The 19,848-nt window shown below is 48.0% G+C and overlaps 1 protein-coding gene across 10 annotated transcripts in view; it reads left to right on the forward strand.

Moving 5' to 3' along the window:
- The window catches only part of PFKFB3 (6-phosphofructo-2-kinase/fructose-2,6-biphosphatase 3), a 70,216-nt gene that overhangs the window by 46,862 nt on the left and 3,506 nt on the right, over window positions 1-19,848 (forward strand). For 9 of the 10 annotated variants that reach the window (XM_044978461.1, XM_044978436.1, XM_044978476.1 and 6 more), the window contains 13 exons: window positions 657-782; window positions 1,427-1,523; window positions 2,394-2,460; window positions 3,099-3,173; window positions 3,929-3,985; window positions 7,382-7,506; window positions 8,575-8,782; window positions 9,068-9,214; window positions 9,804-9,908; window positions 11,545-11,674; window positions 12,395-12,457; window positions 12,698-12,762; window positions 14,209-14,382. In XM_044978461.1, coding sequence (XP_044834396.1) covers window positions 657-782; window positions 1,427-1,523; window positions 2,394-2,460; window positions 3,099-3,173; window positions 3,929-3,985; window positions 7,382-7,506; window positions 8,575-8,782; window positions 9,068-9,214; window positions 9,804-9,908; window positions 11,545-11,674; window positions 12,395-12,457; window positions 12,698-12,762; window positions 14,209-14,382 — 1,439 coding nt within the window. Of the gene's footprint in view, window positions 1-656; window positions 783-1,426; window positions 1,524-2,393; window positions 2,461-3,098; window positions 3,174-3,928; window positions 3,986-7,381; window positions 7,507-8,574; window positions 8,783-9,067; window positions 9,215-9,803; window positions 9,909-11,544; window positions 11,675-12,394; window positions 12,458-12,697; window positions 12,763-14,208; window positions 14,383-15,733; window positions 15,757-19,848 lie in introns of all 10 variants that reach the window. The other variant, XM_044978428.1, reaches the window with a different exon arrangement.

Here is a 19,848-nt window from a genome sequence, read left to right on the forward strand (position 1 = left end):
TGAGGAGAAGTATCTTGTGTTTCAAACCAAACATAATGAATCATACCATTGTCGCCTGCATTCCACTAGCTCTTTATTGAAGTAGTCCACCAGTGTCCCTGTGAGGTGGGGGAGCTATTATTGTCCTCATTTTATAAATGGGGAAACTAAGGCACAGAAGGATGATGTGACTTGCCCAAGGTCGTGCAGAAGTCTGTGGTAGAGCTGGATGTAGAACCGTGTCTCCTAATCCTGAACTTCAGCTGTAAGACTGTCTGTCTTCCCTCTCTTCTCTGTTCAAGTATCTATTTATCAGTGCTTAGGAGAAGAGGTATTGCTTGGTTTCATCAGGCCACTGCATCAGGCTTCGTTACCCGGCAACCCCAGAGCTGTCTGCTGCCCATCTCTGCTCAGTCTGACACGTGTTCATTCAGCAGATCCTGTTGCAAAAATGAGTCAGCAAATTTGCGGGCTCGAGGCTGCAGTGCCTGGCGCCAGTTGTTCGGAGGGGGAGAGGGAAGACTAAAGAGGGAGGTATTAGATTTCCTCCGGCTGTGGATGCACTGCGGGGATGTTGGAGCAGTAGTAAGCACCCTGATGCCTGCTTTGTCAAACCTCGCAGGGATGATGCTGAGGGATTATAATGACTTCTTGTGTGTTTTCTCTCTTCATTGTAGCCTGCGGGCCGCAGCTTACCAATTCCCCCACTGTGATCGTTATGGTTGGCCTTCCAGCTCGGGGGAAGACCTACATCTCCAAGAAGCTGACTCGCTACCTCAATTGGATTGGTGTCCCAACAAAAGGTGAGGCCCCAGCCAGCTGTTCCTGCTAGAAGATGTGTGCCCTGGTCCACTGGGGATGTGCCTGTGGAGTTAAACACTCCAGTGGATTGAGCCTGGCAGGATCTCCCTCTTCCGCATCCATCGGGGAGAGAGATCCTTGAGAGAGGATCCTGACTACTTGGTGGCTTCTGCCTGCCCCCCGACCCTTCCACTGATGAGTGACTACAGAGATGATCCTTTTTCACCGAGGGGGCCAAGCCCATTTGGTTTGTTTACCGAAAGGGCTTCTTGCAGCAGAGTTCAGTGTGTGAGGGATTTCCCAAAACCTTTTGCTCCACCTCCTCCCAGGGCGAATCTGGCTCTCGGGTCTGTCCAGAGCGTGTGGGCCCTTGCCAAAGCTCCCTGCAGTGGAGCAGTGGGCTGCTGAGCCCAGCCATGTTTGACACCCTGGCGGCTCGGATCCCTGGATCCCTGGAGAATATCAGCAGGAGATGCTAGTTTCGTAGTGGGGGTGTTGTGAGAGAGAGGGTTAACCCTTTTCCTGCCAATCCCTGGATGGGTCTCCGTACATCCTGTCATGCTCCTGGAGCCTGCTGTGCTGTGTATGGGACATACTAGCTGGCCCCTTTCCAATGCTGTTCTCACTCCCCGCCTTCACCTTGCAGTTTTCAACGTGGGAGAGTATCGCCGGGAGGCGGTGAAGCATTACAGCTCCTACGACTTCTTCCGCCCTGACAATGAGGAGGGCATGAATGTCCGGAAGTAAGTTTGCTGTCGCCTTGTTCTGTTAACCCGCCCGCTCTCTTTGAGCCAGAATCTGCTGTAAATTGGAGGGATTTACAGCAGATTCTGTAATCTGTAATCAGTAATTCCCTGATTTCAAGGGAATTACTCTGGAGCTAGAACGGTGTAACTGGAAACACGGTCCGACTCGGTCTCTTAAGATTTCCCCTGTTGCCTCACCCCCACCCAGCTTCTCTCGTTCGGTTTCCCATTCAGGGCTTAGGCTCAGACCCTGAAAGGGATTTAGGCACCAATTCCCTTTGAGGATCTAAGCCTTAGATTTTTCAGAAGAGCTGAGCGCCTGCAGCTCCCATTGACATTAGCTGAACTTTTGAGGGTGCTCAGCATTTCTGAAAAGTGAGCCCTGAGAGTATCGTCCTTGGAGCCCGGGGACTCCCCAGTTCCAGGCCAGGCTATTGACATTCCTGGTTTGGGGTTCTGTGGTGAGAAAGTGGAGTGCAGCTCCCTTTTAGCTTGTCAGAGCCATCACAAGGTGCAAGGCTGCCTGCTGTCCCGTTGAGGTGTTGAATAACCTGCACAGTGGCTTCATGTTCACAGAGTGCTGTAGCTGTTATCTAATCAGTCGCTCACAGGAGGTCAGAATTGGGATTCCCATCTGCAAAGTGGGCAAACCTCGTTGATGTGAAGCCAGTGGCCCTAGAACGGGGGCTTTTGGCCACACAGCTCCAGACCGTCGATCAGGGGATGCCAGTCCTTGCACAGGAATCGTGGGTTGTGAAACGGTTAGGAGGAGTTGGAACTTTAAGGCTTCTTCATCAGGAACAAGCCACTGGCTCTTATAAGCATCTCGAGTTACTTAAGAAACATCTCTTTCTTCCTCTGCTGCAGACAATGTGCCTTAGCCGCCTTGAGAGACGTCAAATTGTATCTGTCGGAGGAAGGTGGCCAGATCGCGGTAAGTTCAGATAAGGGGCTGCTAGTTGAAACAAGAGGCCTCTTTCCATCCTCAAAATACTCCCTTGTCAGTGTGTGCTGAGACAGTCCCCCAGTGAAACTGCATCCTGCGGCCTGTGTTCTACACACTGGAACAGCGCACTGGGGAATAGGCCGTTCCCATCATTACAGGACTTCAGATTGGTCCCATCTCCACAGTATCGAGACCCTCACAAACATGAACACAATCTTCCTCACAGCCTCCCTGTGAGTAATCTACCTGCTGCTTGCAGGGCTGAACAGAGGCTGAGGAATTAAGTGACTTGCCCAAGGCTACAAAGGAAGCTTGTGGTGGGAGAGCCAGGAATTGAACCCACAACTTCAGTGCCTTAAGACCATCCTTCCTTGCACATGTCATTAAATCCACGGGATCCCTTCTGCTCCCTTACTTGCCTTCTGGAGGTTTTTACTGCCATGTTTTTGTTATAAGATGCAAAGGCTTATAACTGAAAACTGCTTTAAGTGATGAATTTATTACTTTCTTTTTCTGATTCTAAACCCCAGCAAATATATTGTCAAACAGTATTCCCCTGTCCCCCTCCCCCGAGAGCTATTTAAATGTCCCCTGAAGGTGACCGCCCTGACATTTTTATTGTATAGGTTTTTGATGCTACCAATACAACAAGGGAGAGAAGAGGAATGGTCTTAAACTTTGCCAAAGAAAATGGGTTCAAGGTCAGTATACACCAGACTTTTATCTGTCTAAGGTACTTATATGGCCTGCGTTACCATAGTATCTGACAGTTCAGAGTAGCAGCCGTGTTAGTCTGTGTCCGCAAAAAGAACAGGAGTACTTGTGGCACCTTAGAGACTAACAAATTTATTTGAGCATAAGCTTTTGTGGGCTACGGCCCAGTTCTTCGGATGCATAGAATGGAACATATATTGAGGATATATATATATACACATACAGAGAGCATGAAAAGATGGGAGTTGTCTTAGTTGTCATAGTATCTGAGTATCTCTCAGGCTGCACAACACCCCTTTGAGGTGGGGAAGTGCTGTTTTACAGATGGGAAAACAGAGGCACAGAGAGACTTAGGTCCACGTCCTAAAAGGTATTTAGTTGCCTAACTTGGGAGTGAGGAGTCTAAATACCTTTGAGGATCTGGGCCTGTGACATGCCCAAGCTCACACAGGAAGTCTGTGGTGAAGCAGGGTATTGACCCTGGGTTTCCAGAGCCCAGGTTAGTGGGAACCAAACATAAAGAACATTTCCACCCTACTACCCCCTAAGATCTCCAAGCCAAGGAGAATAAAATAGATGAGCTGGTGAGAGGGGAAACTTTCTGCCGTATGGTGGATTAGGAAATAGTTTTGAAACATTCTATTCAGAATGGCATGGAGTGGTTAGAGCAGACATCAGGCTGGATGTAATAAACTCCCTGTTTCCCTGCCAATCTTCAACCGGTGTTTGCTTTGTCTTCCAGGTGTTCTTCATCGAATCTGTTTGCAATGACCCATCCGTGGTTGCCACCAATGTTATGGTGAGAATGGAAAGCTATTATCTATTTCTAAATCCTGTATTTGCACAGATTGTATCTGACCCTAGCTGGTGATCAGCTTATTGTACTTCGGCGGCATTGGGATAATTTACACCAGCTGAGGATATTTAATTTTGACCTGTCTCAGGGCAGAAAGTGTGTAAAGACTGTCTGGCACCAGCCCCTTCAGGATTAGGCAAATGCATTTGAATACAGCCATCACTTGCAATCTTTTCTGAGCTCCCCAGTCCTCGTTCTTTTAATATGTAACTGCCAGGGATCCACAGGATCTGTGCCACACCCCAGCTTTTGAACAGTCTCTTGGAGGAAGCCCTGCAGTGTGCCAGGACAGCCCCCTCCCCACCATCGGGATCTCGGTTCTCTTTCAGGGTTGGCCACGCTGCTTCATGGCCTCCTAGACTGAGCTACTGGGCTCCAGCCTGCTCTGCTCAGCAAGTCCAACTGAGGGAGACTCCTGGTAGAGACGTGTATTCTCTTCCAGGTCTAACGCACTCCAGCCGGTATTTGCAGTGTCACCCCCAAACAGCATTTTCAAAACGGAGTAGAGTTTATTGGTCAAGTGGGAAGTCCTTAGGTTAGCACAGAGAAATGAAGGTTAAAGCGTAGTCCATTCTGGTCAAGACACAATTCATCAGCCAAGCTGTGGTGAACTCCATTTTCAAGCTCTCTCTCTCCCTGACTTCCTTCCTTAGTCTATTCCAAGGTGAGAGAGCCCTGAGCTTCTTCCAGAAGCCATCTCTTATCCCCTGTTGGTCATGTCTGTCCTTTGTTCTCAAGGCAGGACCACACTGAGTTCACAGCCCCCCTGGCCAGAGCTTCCTGCTGGTGAGACTCAAGTTATGAGTCACTGGAGCTTGCATTGTGTCTCTGTTTCTTAATGACTCTAATTGTTTCACCCAGACGGGGTGACACACATCTCTATGTTGTAGTCTGCCCTGAGAGCAATCGTGATCCTTTTCCCGCCACTTGGTAGCAATCCAAAGTAGGGGGGAAGCTGAGCCACGCATATGACTCATAAAAATATTACAAAATATTCCCACTTTGTCACAATCTAACTTCATAGCAAGGGGCAATTTTTTCAAAAGTTCTTAAGTGGCTGGAGTATAAATCCCATTTTCAAAAATGACCGTGAAGCCTAATCTCAGTGCAAGTCAATGGGACTTAGGCTCCTAAGTCACTCCTGTGCTTTTTGAAAACTTGACTCAAGGTCTGTGTAGCCGAGCGCTTCGTTGCTCGCGGTACAAATTTGCTGGAGCCCACTCTGTCACGCACCAGTGCCCTTTTATTTCCCCACCACCACGTATATACAACTATATACAATTCAGTACCAGTCAGGTAGCCCCTTAGGGCACAGCTTGCTCTTACAGCAGCTGAGAGCAACCAGTCTTCACTTTCCCCATCCTCCTACTTCCTTCCTGCTAGCTTTATAGGCCTTCCTCTCAGCAGGCTCACAGGTGATTGCTCTCAGGCTCCTTTAATGAGCCACACCCGGCCAACTCCAGCTGGTTCCCCTTGATGGGAGCTATGCTTGCAGGTTCTGAGCTAACAGGGGCCTCTTAAGCCAGCACCCTGTTACTGTCTGCTGTTAAACAGATGCACAAGAAAAGACAGTAACCGGGCCTCACTACGCACTTTTCCGCTTGCTCGATGAAGTCTTAGCTAGGGAAGAAACATTAATGGCATGCAACTGCCTTCTTGAGAAGCTGTCTTTTTGGTGCCCTGCCTTGCCTGTGCATGTGTCAGAAGAGGTGACCCCCTGCCTTCGGGTTGGCCAGAGAGGAGAGGGGCTTTTTTTATTTCTTTAATGAAAATTCACTTTCCCCGCTAACCTGTTCCCAGGCACTGTTCCAACTGCCAATCTTATCTCCAGTTCTACATCACAACTTTCCAAGTCATTTTACAGCACCTCAAACTCCATTGGCTCGATGCCCAGAGTTCAAATGGTGTTTGTCCTTAGGTGACAAGGTTTTATGGCCGGGGTTTGTCTTGTATTGCTGTCCGGTGTCACCACATATGAAGCTGACTCATTCCGCCCCTTTCCACAGAATTCCCTTAATGGTACTATTAACCTACACAGCTTTGAGTTACATTCAGACAGATAAGGGTGCACCTGGGAACATCCTACACTTGAATCGGGTCCATCTCGTCACCCTCATACAAGCACAGTTCCTGTGAAGTTCAGTGGGAGTTTGGCTTCCATGGGCAGGCCCCCAAAAGAACCGAAAGCAAAACCTTGGAGCTGACCAGATTTCTCTCTGTCTATCCTGGATTTGGTTATTTCCCTTCTGATCTCTGTGGATACCTCACACCTTATTTTACACAAATCAGTAACTTCCCTTCAAGTTAGTTAATGCGTAAGTATGTGATTGGAGATAAAATTGTGTGTAAGGTTCTGCTTTGCCAGACGTTACCGATTAACAGTGTGTTAGTGCTCAGATGCAATATAAGAAAATAAATTATAATAATGACAGCAACGACACAAGGCCCTGATCCTGCAAACAGTTCTGCACACATTTAGTTAGCTTCACTCTCATGAGTTGTTTCATTGGCTTCCATATTACTGACATGTGTAAGCCATTGTAGGGGTCAGCATGTTTGATGTAATTGCAACACCAACACTGTTAGCTGCAATGCCAAAGCTTGGGGCTGCAGCATCAGAAACTTGGATGATAACATTGTGCCCTTACAGCATATGTCATTCAGGGATCTAAAGCAATTCACCAATGCTAATAGATGAGGCCAGTGGGAGAAAGTAAAGTACTATTACCTCCATTACACAGATGGGAAACTGAGGCACGGAACATTTAAATTATTTATAATGCAGTAGGTATTCATGGACAAGGACTCCATTCTGCTACGTGCTGTACAACTATCTTGCCTAAGGTCACATGCTTCCCATGTTCCACTCTAACCACGTAGACATCACTGGTTCTCTTTACAAGTTGTTGGATGGTGTATTTTTTTTTTCCCTTGGTGTGGGTGTGCTCAGCCAACTCGTTAGGGAGCTGAGACTGTCACTGGACTCACTTCTCTTTTCTTGGCAACAAAATGTTGAGGCTAAATCACTGAGAAACCCTTGAGCTAGGTAACCTTTGATTCGGAGAGGAAATGGTAACCCAAGATACGCGCTGCAGCCATGTGTTTACCCATCTTACACTTACCATTTGTTCTTACTTTACTTCTTTTATAAGTTCAAAATTCCAGCTGTAAGTGGACTCTTTGTACGTGACTCTTGGAAGAGCTTTGACACCTGATATTAGACCAGCCTGATTGCTCCGAGACATATCGTGTTTGCACTGTCATTGACTGAGGCGCTAGCTTTTGTCTGTACAGAAAGCTTTCTGATGACTCTTTGATTTGCTTTCTGTGTTGCTACAGGAAGTTAAATTGTCCAGCCCAGATTATAGGGACTGCAACTCAACTGATGCCATGGAAGACTTTATGAAGAGAATCAATTGTTACCAGGCCAGCTACCAGCCGCTCGACCCAGATAACTATGACAGGTAAGGGGTTTTGCTTTGAAATAGCTTGGCTTCGAGGTGTTTTGTCTTGGAAGAAAAGGGTAATAAAATATAGATCTGTATTTCAGTTTCTGTTTGAAAAAGTGAATTTATTAGAATAAAATAAGGGCTGGTCTACACTGGGGGGCGGGGGTCGAGCTAAGATACGCAACTTCAGCTAAGTCGAAGTATCTTAGTTCAACTTACCTGGCCCTCCTCACGGTGGCGAGTCAACTGCCGCGGCTCCCCCGTCGACGCTGCTTATTCCTCCTGCCACGGTGGAGTACGGGCATCGATTCGCGGATCGATTTATCGTGTCTAGACGAGACGTGATAAATTGATCCCCTAGAGAGATCGATTACTACCCGCCGATCCGGCGGGTAGTATAGACATATCCTAAGAGCGAGCCCCAAGCTCTCGTTCTAAACTCAAGGACCAAAAGATCTGGCTTTTTTACCATCCTTTATGCCTTGTGGCTCCAGCCTGGAGCCAGAGTACCAGAGCATCCTGCGGTAACTTTTACATGCAGACACCTAGGACGCCCTGGCCACCCTTAATGACTCTGGATAGAGTCAGTTTTAGTCTGCAGTGCTGCAATATTGATCTCCTCTGCTTCTCCATTTGGGAACACTTTTCTACCATGAGTAACTCCTCCATCACCCTGTGACTTTCTGCACCTGGCAGGGGTGTGGAGCAGCAGTGCCTTTCAGGGTTTCAGTGTAGTCAGTCATTCAATGTGTGGTGTCAATCCCAGCTGTCCGGAGGTGTGAAAACCACATGCAGGATGCTGTCTTATCCCAGATCTCTCGTACAATGGAGGCTTGTGCTAGATACTAGCCATGGGTCTGGAGTCAGAAGAATCTTATTTAATCTTTTTTTAATGGAACAAGGAAAATGGAGATTACCTGGCCAGTCTCAATGTAGCAGTGATTTCAAAGGAAAGCCTTAAAGCTACCATGAAATACCGCTGCAGCAAATCCTTTTAACATGGGGATTATATCCCCTTGACATTTATTCTCGAGAGTTGCCTTTGCTTCATGTTTCCACTGCTCCTTGCCATGGTTTCCACAGGGACGTGTCTCTGATCAAAGTGATCGATGTTGGCCGGAGGTTCCTGGTGAACAGGGTCCAGGATCACATCCAGAGCAGGATTGTCTATTACCTAATGAACATCCATGTCCAGCCGCGCACCATTTATCTGTGTCGACACGGTGAGAGCGAATTCAACCTCAAAGGGAAGATTGGAGGTGACTCTGGACTCTCCAATAGGGGCAAGAAGGTAGAGGAACAATATCCCTCTTGTATTTGGGCATGGGGGAGAAAGTCCCTGGTTCTGTAATATGCCGTGTATGAGAAAAAGTGGCAGATATATATATATATATATATATATATATATATATATACACACTTGGTGTTGGCCTGAATGTGTCTTCTGAATTGGCAACATTTCAGTGCACTACTGGCACCTAAATGAGCACCTCTGAAATCCAGGGTAAGCAGGACCATCTGGAAGCCCTGGGTAGTGGAGGTTCAGTAACCACACTCTTTGTTTTATCTCCTTTAGTTTGCCAGTGCATTGAACAAATTTGTTGAGGAGCAGAACCTGAAGGACCTCAAAATCTGGACCAGCCAACTCAAGAGGACAATCCAAACGGCAGAAGCCCTCAAGCTGCCCTATGAACAGTGGAAGGCGCTCAACGAAATCGATGCCGTAAGCATCTTAACTGGATTACTAATTGCCGACTCTCACTGTCTGGGTGAGCAGAGCGGTGAGGGCACTGGCCTTCCACCTCTGCCCAAATGTCACAGTGGAAGCAGGGTTTGCCCACTCCAGCACACTGTGACCTGGTCAGCGCGGCTGGTTGTGTCCAAGAGAGGCCTGGCGCTGTAATAGCAAACATGGGAAGGGGAGGGCCAGGACTGAGGTGCTGTGGAAGTGCTGAGTGCGGGGAAGCTGACTCAGTGCCTGGCTCTGACGGCCAGTTCTGACGTTTCCCCAGCAGTGACGTTGAACCTCTCCAGAGATGTAAAGAGGCAATATTGTTTCCCGGCCTGGTTTTGGTAGCGCATGCGGTGCTGCCAAAGAGCTTGTTAGCTTTTGTCTCTAACCTACTGGTTTAAAATTGCTGCCACCCAGGGCCACTGCACAGGTAAATTCTTAGGGGCTCAATTGCAGGTTATTCTCTATGTGCAGGAGGAGGGTTTGCCATAAGGCTGCCTGGTACCTGCATTGGTTGGCACCTGCAGCTCTGTTGTCTGGAGCCCAGTAAATAACCTCAGGGGATGTCTTGTTCCCGCAGGGTGTATGCGAAGAGATGACTTACGAAGAGATCAAGGAGAAGCACCCGGAGGAATTTGCTTTACGCGATCAGGACAAATACTATTACCGCTACCCTTCTGGAGAGGTATGTCTGCAGAGAAACCCTCTGGGACGTGACTGGCCTAAAACACCACATACTTTCCTGTCATACCCATATACCCTTCCACTCTGCATCCAGCCTAGAGGGCAGAAAATAAATGGGTCAGTCTAGGATCTCTGAGTACTTTGAGTCAAAGTGGTAACTAGATGAGAGTGCTGACCCCTTTGGGCACTTGTCAAATTATTACGGGCTGGTTCTGATTCCTTAGTCAAGTTGATGGATGGTCCCGTTGATTTCATGAAGACCACTCGAGGCATAAGGTGCTGCTTAACCCGAGTAAAAGTATCTGAATCTGGTCCTATATTTAATGTAAAATAGCATCTTTCAGCCCAAAGGAGTTCTCTTTACTCCCCTGCCCGAAGGCACCCTCCTGAGGCTGATGGTAGCATCTCTCCAGCGCTCTCTGCTGGCTGGGGGAGTGAGCTGATGGTACATTTTTAAGGGTGATGAAGTGATGTTTGTCCGTTGACATGGGAGTTTAGTTCCGTGCTCTGGAATAAAGGCAAAGATGTATGAGGAATATCCACCAGCTTCTGGAAAAATACAGGCTTGTGGATTTCAAAGTTATGGAATAGTGGTATGCGTAATATTGACCATAGGGTTCTAAAATTCCCACCAGCTACCGCTCTTGTTTCTGTATGCCAGTCCTCCAAAGTTTATGGTTCTTGTAGAAGAACGAGCTTCTGAAACAGATATTATTATCCTCAAAAACTCCATGTAGCTTAATAAACCCTTCTGGTTTCCAGTGCAGATATGAAAGCAGAATTCTGTCTGTTGCTGAGGTTCTTTCTCCTCCCAGTACCAGAGCAGAGAAGTGACTTTGTGTTTAGTGTTCTATCATGAGATGTGGTGTGTTCATTTTAGACAACTGCTGAAATTACTTTGAAGGGTTGGCTAATGGGCCATAGAGCCTTTTGCCACAAGTTCATCAGTTCAAATCCATGTTACTTGTGACTTAAAGTCAATTCCTAGCGGGTAGATGGCCACCATGCTTGGCACCCTTGCTGACCGTCTCTGCAGAGAAGCCAAGGGCCAGATGTTCCACTGAGCCAAAACTACCTCCTGATTTGTAGAGGGTGGTCCCTATCATTCAGAGTTAAAACAGGTTGGCGGTGTGGGAGATCTTGCACTGCCTCTGCCTCCTGTACTCTGACTAGATGGAAGACCTCAGTCTGTAAGGCTGATTGATTTAGAACCTTTCACCAACGCTAAATTCATTTTTGAGCTGAGAGATGTTCATGGTTCAGAACCGATCTGCTTAAGCAGAAGGGCATAACTTCCAGGCAAACTCTCGCTGGCATTGTGGAAAGGTTGGGTGGATCTCAAATGGTGGCGGTGATTCTTCTATGGAGTAGGAGAGGGGGGTTGTGAATATATGTCCAGTTTAAAAGAATCCAGTAGGAGAAGGAAACTCCTTCTGTTACCGCCCCCACGTAAAGCATCATTTCAACAGTGTTCCAGCTGCTTTTGTCCTGTAAGTCATGGATACAACTCCAAACTCCAGGATTTTTGTGGGTTTCACTTGGTTTAAAGATGGACCAAAACGGTGGCTTTGCTTTTGACTCCTTGTAACTCCTGACTGTGCTCTGTGAATTTATCTCTAGCTCTGTTTATTTTGCAGTCATACCAAGATCTGGTGCAGCGCCTGGAGCCAGTCATCATGGAGCTGGAGAGGCAGGAGAACGTCCTTGTGATCTGTCACCAGGCTGTGATGCGGTGCCTTCTGGCTTATTTCCTAGACAAGAGCGCGGGTATGTGACACTCACCCTGGCAGTCTTAGCGGGAGGCAGTTGGGTCCCATGTTGCTTCCGGCTGTTCTACATTGGGATGCAAGGGGAGGGGGGAAGGAGTGTATTGTACAGAAGCTCAGAGAGAAAGAGACTCCTTGCACACACTCCTGGAAAGAGTTCTCGAAGTTGGATGGTGTTGGGAGAGCTGCTTGGTGCACATAGTTCTGTGTCTGCAAAGACTGGGCCATATGACACTCGCAGTATTTTAAGTGGCATTGCACCAGCCTGAGCTGCTGCTGTATCATGCGTGGTCTGGTCACTGAGAGTATAGGTCCTCTCCTGTGCTGCTGGTCCCTGCTCCAGCTTCTGGGCTGCTGCAGTGTCATTCCTCTGAACGTCTGTTGGAACTCTGGCCCCGCCAAGTGAGCTCCAGGGTTGGCCTGAGGAGTCCCCGAGTTGCCGAGGAGGGGGCATTTAGTCTCCCAGTCCGATCTTACTGCTGAAGTGGGAGATCGGAACTCGCCAGGGGTGTTGGGCCAGCTGTAGAGTGGAGCCCTGGGTGGACACTTGTTTTGCCTGTGCTTCGGGTGACCTAGGCAGTGTGCTGAGTTATACACGGGGAGGGGAGTTCCCACCGGCCTCTACAGAGGGGTAGAGTCTGTCCATACATTTGCAGAATGGATTCTGCCACCTCTGTTGTCACTAACCTCCCCTCCCCCACCTTGTTTGCCGTTCCTCCAGCTGAAATGCCCTACCTGAAATGCCCCCTTCACACGGTGCTGAAGCTGACACCTGTGGCCTATGGTAAGTGGAACGTTTTTCCTTGATGGGCTGGCTCGCGCGGTTGGGTGAAGTGTTTGCTAATGGTTGCACCTCGGCTCAGGATAGATTGTAGGCTCCTCTGGGCAGGACTGGAGCTCTCTTCCTGTGTGTTTGTGCACTGCCTAGCCCAGTGGGTCCCTGAGCCAGACTGAGGCCTTTGGCCTCCACCCTAAAGTAATGAGGAACCATAAATTGCTGATAGTCTCTCGCTCCTCACTGCAGGTTGCCGAGTGGAGTCCGTCTGTCTGAACGTCGAAGCGGTGAACACTCACAGAGACCAGTCAGAGGTGAGTTGTGCTTTGCTTTAGATCTTTCAGTCACTCTCTCTCCTTCCTCCTAATGTTAGCCGGCAACAAGGACTTCAAGAGGGGGCGGGAGATCGCTTGGCTGGGCACCATGAGCAGCCATTTTAGAACTGGCTTCAGGTGTTGCAGGCAGATGAGGAGGCTTCAGAAATTAAAGACCCTGACCCCTCAACCTGCCTTCAGGTGCTTCCCCCTACATGCTAGGGGTTTGATCCCAAGCCCACTGAAGTCAATGGACAGACTTTCATCGGGCTTTGGATCAGGCCGTCTGACAGCCAATGAGCCTAGACTGATAAATGCCTGAGGAGGAGGCAGGGAATGATTTCTGCAGCACCGTAGTTAGGGACAGAGCCATCAGGCCACATTCCTTGTTAAGCAGAAGGGGTGAGTGCGCTGTGTGCTTGTGGGAGAGGAAGGGAAAATGTTGGCAGTCTCCTTTAGGGAGCAAGATGAATGTGCTGTGGTGTAACAGCTGGTGCTGTGGGCTTGTAAGCTAAGCAGAGTTAAGCCTGGCCAGTACACAGACAGGAACATGTAGGTACTACGAGCAGTGGCGCTGATGATTTAGGAGATGGCATACTTCCACGGTGTTGGCACTGAAGGCATGCTCCAGCACAGTGTTCACAGGTGCTGTGCTCACAGATCCAATTTAAATTGTCCCCCTTTCAGGTGGCTATTTCTTTCTTCTTCACTTCCTGTCCTAAACTGCATCGTAGTGTTGCTAGAAGTCAGCCTTTCCCGCCTGTAGTCGGCAATGGGTGAAGCAATTCCCGGCTAGGTAGCGTAGATCAAGAGCTTCTGAATCCTTTGACAGCTGCTGTATTGTAGCAATGGGTTCTGCAGCAATAACAAGAGCTAGGCTGTGGTGAGAAAATAAAGCTAGACAAGCACAAATTGCTCTGGTTGTTCTCCAACATGCTGCACGGCTAGCTGTCGCTCCCTTTCACCCAGGAATTACGGGCAGTTCCAAGAAGCAGAACATCCCATAGGGGAGCATAAGCCCTTTGCAGTGGAACTTCCCTGGCTGCTCTGTCCAATTGCCGAATCAGTCGCTCTCATTGGCTAGACTAGCTCCCTCCTGTGCTGCTTGCTTTTGTGCTCTCCACTTGCCTATCTGTTTGGGTCTGCGGGAAAGATCTTGAGAAGGAGACAGAAGAACCTTCCTGTTCTAGTCAACTGTCACCACAAGTCATGGCCTTTTCTGTGTGCGTAGACCCAGAAGGGTTCAGAGCGTAGGGTTTTCTCCCTTGGAATGTCTCTCCTGACCTTTGTGTTGCACTTAGTGATCAGGGACATTAATGCATCAGACACGCACCATATATGTAGTTGGGGGTTTTTTTGGGGTGGGGAAATAGAGGAGAATTTAAAATTGCTTTTTTTCATAACTTTCGCCTTCTTCCTTTTTGTCTTTGTCTCGCTTTAATTTAGGAAGCAAAGAAGGGACCTAACCCGCTCATGAGACGTAATAGTGTTACCCCTCTAGCAAGCCCAGAGCCCACCAAAAAGCCTCGCATCAACAGCTTTGACGAGCATGTGGCTTCTTCTTCTGCTGCCCTGCCAGTCTGTATGCCCCAAGAGGTGCCCACGCAGCTGCCTGGACAAGTTAGTCGAATCCTCCTTCTTCTCTTTATTGTTGTGCGCTTCTTGTCGCTTATTAATCTAGGGAGGAGCCTTTGATTATTTTAATTATGCTGCTGTCTTTGAGCTAAATTTAGTTAGTTTACCACCAGCGCCCTGCCCTCCCTTCTATTAAAAGCACCTAAAATTAACTCGCTGTTCAGTCTCTTGCTTCTTGGGACCCTTGGAAGCCCAGGAAAATCCAAATCCAGGCTGAACTGAGCAACTGTGTTGTTGAAATTTAATGTTTCTCTCTGGCCCCATTCAAGTGCCTCTGAACTCAGCTACTGTGCAAGCTTCTAAATGGATGCATGGTGCTGGTTTGCCCACTCCCATTCCAGATCATTCATTGGCATCTCCACTCCTTCCTTCTCTGGGATCTAGCTGCCCTTTACTAGATTGGAGTTTAGTTCTAGATGCTGCAAAGAGGGAATCATTCTTGACATTATCTTAATAATGACCTCTGGGAACCTATGCCCTGGCCGCACCTGCTTCCCTTCCCATCGCTCTCCCAAGAACTCCAGCCTAGCTAGACGTGGGGCAAGAGAACAGCCTATGTTGCCTTCTTGAACGGCAGCCCTAATGACCAGCTGTCACGGAGCTGATAAACTGGCTTTGACTCTATTGGCCACGACTTGATTCGCAGCCTGGCAGGAACCATCTGCTGTGTATGGTTGCACAAATCCCAGGGGGATGCGTGGGCTTTCTTGTTCTGTCCATTATAGAGGAAGGAGCTCCTCCAGGGGCACTGCTTAGTGCTTATTTCTCCCCATGATTGCTTGTCTGATATTTCATAGAGTAGTAAAACTCCTTCCTCCCAGTCAGTTCCCCCCACAATTAAAGATCTGGGGTGTTGGCTACACAAATACCCAAAAAGTGCATCTGTTCAGGCCTTAGAAGAGACCTTAGTTATAGAGGAACTCCATGCCCCCATTAGTGGGTAATAAGAGCATGCTGCCTGGTCTGTCCGCTCTTCCTGTGCCCTGCGGTCCATGTTAATTCCCTGTTGCCCTCTCCACTGTCTTGTAGGCCAGTCCCAAAAAGTAAGGTGGCAAGTCCAAACACTGCCGGGCTGGGATGAATTGCTGGGATGAATTGCTGGAGGTTCTGGTTGGTGGCTGCTTTGCACTAACATCTGGTTCCCAATTAGCACTAAAGGGGATGGTTAAGGAGGCCTCCAGTTTTGGTGTCCTTCATGCTCGCGCTCCTTCCAATTAACCTTGGAATTGCTCTTTGGTTGATTGCCTCTTGCTGATTTCAAATGACTCCCTTCCTACGTGCACGCTGTTACTGACGCCTCTCTTTCCATTTTCTCTCTCTCTTTGTCTCCTTGCAGCCTTTACTAGGGAAGGCTTGTCTGTAAGTATCTTCTTGTGAGTTTTTCCTTTGCGTGTCTCCTACCTTCCAGCTGGCTTTGTTGTTATCTTCTTTGTTGTTGCTGCTGTGAAACTAGATTGAGTTCTGGATTTTAATTCTGTGGCTCCAAAGTCTTCCTTCATTAGGGGGGAATTCATGCATCTTTATGGGGAGAAAGATGGGGCCATCAGTGGTATTCAAACACTCAAGGGTCTTGGATCTGCTACTGCTAAACCCCAATCTCTCTTCTTCTAGTCCCCCTCCTGCTCCCTGTCCAACCATTTGGTCAAGGACATTGGAATCTGTTAAGGATTCTCATCTGTGCTTGTACCCTCTAATCTGGTTTGTAGTTCTGGTTTGTCCTTCCTTCCTGCCTGGGTGCTGGCTTGGCTTCCTGTTAGCTGTGACACTCCTACTGCAGCAGATGTGGTTTAGCAGTGTCTGATTAGAAGGTGGAGAGAGGGGCTGCTTTGCCTCTGGTGCAATCAGTCTCCGTCCTCCCCAACCCGTTCGTGCTATTCTCTCCTGGCCAGGGATGGCTTGTATCTCTGGCTCATGGAGAGGCTTCCACACAACAACTTTTCCACCTCCTTAGAATGCAACAAGTGGGAGCAATGTTCCCTCTAATTTTTTCCTTCCATGTGTGGAATGAATTTTGGTATGTGCAACACCAATATCAAGGTGATGTGCAGTTGCGTGCCACCAGTGCAACAAAAAACCTGAATTGCTGATCAGACTTAAGCAGCTTTCTGTACCCTTCTACTAAAGGGTTGCTGAAGCTGCATCTGTGGTTGACCTTGCTATGTATTTATTTTCATAATCTAAAAAGTAATGCAGGGCCTTGTATCATTTTCTGTTACAAGAGCTATGTAGATAACTGCCATTTAGCATTTGAATGCTCAGAGTTTTCTAATTTGCAAGGTTATATTATAACACTTTCTGCTAGGGAATCCGATCATGGCTTTGTCAGAAATTGAACAGGACAACATTGAATCTGTCAAGGCACCAAATCCTGCTACCCTTCTGTATAACCCAGCCAAAGTGGGGTGTGTCTACTGCAGAAAGTGTGGGCAGGCAGCAGTGGGGAGAGGCGTCTCTCCCCGCCACAGCCCCGGGGCTGGGAGAGAGGTGTCTTTCCCTGCATGCCCCATGCTCCCCACCCCACTGCCCCCATCCACCCCCACCTCACCTTACATATCCTCTTCGGGGTCCAGGCCCGCCTCTGGCTGTGCGGCTCCACTAATTAGTTACATGGCCCTTGATGCCCTCTTGTGCAGGTGTGCAACTTAGAGGGAACACAGAGTGGGAGGTTGCACCAAATGAGCTTCCTGGGGAGGGTCCTGCTTCAAGTTGCTCCCCTCACCCTAGAAGGATTTTATCTCCTGTCTCAAGGGAGGCTGTTTAGACATGGCATCCATCTACCTGCAAAACTGTGACAAGCCAATCAGGATTTGAGGCTTCTTGGGAGTAGTCTATCCATGTTTGCTTGGGGATGGTAGACAGTAAAGTAGACACCTTCAGCTATGGCCAAGATTATGATTCTTTTATATATATATAGAGAGAGAGAGAGACACACACACACACACCTATCTCATAGAACTGGAAGTGGCCTTGAAAGGTCCCCTGCCTTCATTAGCAGGACTAAGTACTGTTCTTGAGAGGTGGGATTTTTTGTTTTGTTTTTTTCTCCCCCATGTTCCCTAAATGGCCCCCTCAAGGATTGAACTTACAACCCTGGGTTTAGCAGGCTAATGCTCAAACCACTGAGCTATCACTCTTCCCCCCTGCCTGCCAGCCAGCTATTGTTGTATCTGAGCTTTGAATGCATGCCCCTAACTCCTGATGCTTTTGTACTCCATACTGTGTGGCTTTCTACAGATCAGTTGCAGAATAACAATGTTAGTTAGAGGGAGCCTAATGGGCACATACTGGTGCTCTGTAGTCTGCCAGGGGACAGGTACAGCGTAATGGTGAGAAGGCATCAGTTCATCATCTTACGCACTGACTGGATCAGCCTGAGTCACAGTTAATGTTGCATCTCTGTCCTTGTTGGTTTCAAGATGCTGGGATTTGCTATTAACTAAAATGAGCAGCATTCAGTAAAATGAGGCAGAATTCAGTTGTGCTTGAACACAGGAGCTGGAACACGCTGACAAATCTCACTAATTCTTATCCTCTCCCTCTCATCTTGTGATAGTCTATCTGCAGTATTAAATCTAACAGCCTCTGTGTTGTTGGGAATGGGAATGGGTCACATTAGCAAACCTGGGCAAAGATTTTCGTTTGTGGGGAGCTCAGCTCTTGTATGTTAAAGAACAAACGCAGGCTTGTCTTGATTTATGTTTTTGATTTGTCTAGCATGGCATGCACGGCTGCTTTTTCCTTTCCTTACTGCTTCTGAGGCTGCTTCTTAATATTGTCCACGTTGTAATCAAAAGGCACTGAACAGCTTGCTGCTAACTGTGCCACTGAAAATGCCCCCTCTGAAGCAGAGGTTCAAAACCTTTTGGGGAGAGCTATCTCAGTTTGCCAGGCCAAGAACTCTGCTGAACCAGCTGATGCTCCCAGCCAGTGCTCTCCAAGTTCTGACAGTAGTTGCAAGACTAAAGCTTAGGGCAGGCCAGACTCCATTATGGCTTGGCGCTTGCCTTGCTGACTGACTGGTGGCACCTTCATGCTTTGCTCATTTAAGGTAGGGAAGAGGAACCTAAGGCATTAGGGCCAAATTCAGAGGTGATGTGTAACTGGCATGTTCTTCCAACCCCCCCCCGACTGTATGTTATCCCATCTTAGGCTGACTTAGACACATGTTTATCATCGTACACCCTCCTCCCTGATCCAAATCTCTATGAGCTTCTAAGTGGCCTCCTTAGCAGCTAGAAGAGAGAGCAACTTGCACCAGTCATAGTCAACTTCTGACTTTTACCCCTATTTGGGGATATATGTTACACTAATGTACACTCCCTGACTCGTTTTGTTCATGGGTCTAAGTAGGTCTATGGCGAGGTTGACGGCAGGTGCTCAGCTGATGTAAATTTGTCGTAGTGCCATTGAAGTCAATGGAACTCTGACCACTTTCACCAGCTGAGGATCACGGAGTGTCTAATGTCCCGTCCTTCTGATTCTAGCTCCCAGAGCCTGAAGCATCAGTGGCTGGGAACCACCATCCTAGTATGGATTAGATGCTTTGTTGTTAATAGGGTTCTATACAATATAGCGGGTAGCCTAGAAAGCAGGCAGGAAATAAGATCACAGACCAGGCGCCTAGCACCTTTGCTGGGAAGAGACTATAGTAAGTGCTCATCACTGTAGGATCTAGGCACTGGGGAGCAAGTGGGGAGGACAGCTGTTGCCTTTTGACTATAATGGGGTGTGTGTGTGTGTGTGTGTGTGTGTGTGTGGTCTTTTTATTTATTTTGATCCTGAATGAACTTTTATTAAATCAAATTTAAAGTCTCTTCCCCTCCTTTCCCCTTCTCTCTTTCCCCTTCATGCTTAAAGACGAACTGTGTATCACTTCCTTAAAGTTTTCTCTTTACTAATATTTCCAAGGTAAATGGCTCAGTGCATGCTCTGGCTTCCCTAACTTGACCCTGTCTCTTTGGATAGCAGTGAGAGCATCTCAACCCACTTCTGCATCTTGGTCCATGCTATAAACCCAGCCAGGACTGAGATTTCTGTTGAGAAACTGGTCTCTTTCCCCTTTTCCCTTCCCTGGGATGTTGTGATGTGGAAAACTCGCCAATCACAACAAACCTTCATATCTCATATCTAGTGGGAGCTGCTCAGTGTTGTGACCACTGCAGAGGGTGTCAGTCTTGCATTGTGACTAGTGTGTCTTTAGCTGTTGAGACTTGCATCCTTTTCACCTCTTTGGCATGGATTAGAAAATGCTTTTCTAGTTGACCTTGGTGTTTAGTGGATGTCTTTGCAACAGCAGTTCTGAAGAGCTACAGTTGAGGTCCATAGCTGGATGGTGTCTAGGCTTGAGCAGCAATGGAAGACCCTAGTGCTTTTTAAAGACAGTATTGGGGCAAGTGAAAAGTCTGGAGATCTTAATCTGTAGTTCACGGTGAGGCAGACTACAGGAAGCCG

The sequence above is a fragment of the Mauremys mutica genome, chromosome 1, assembly GCF_020497125.1.
Source record: "Mauremys mutica isolate MM-2020 ecotype Southern chromosome 1, ASM2049712v1, whole genome shotgun sequence".
Classification (NCBI taxonomy): Eukaryota; Metazoa; Chordata; order Testudines; family Geoemydidae; genus Mauremys; species Mauremys mutica.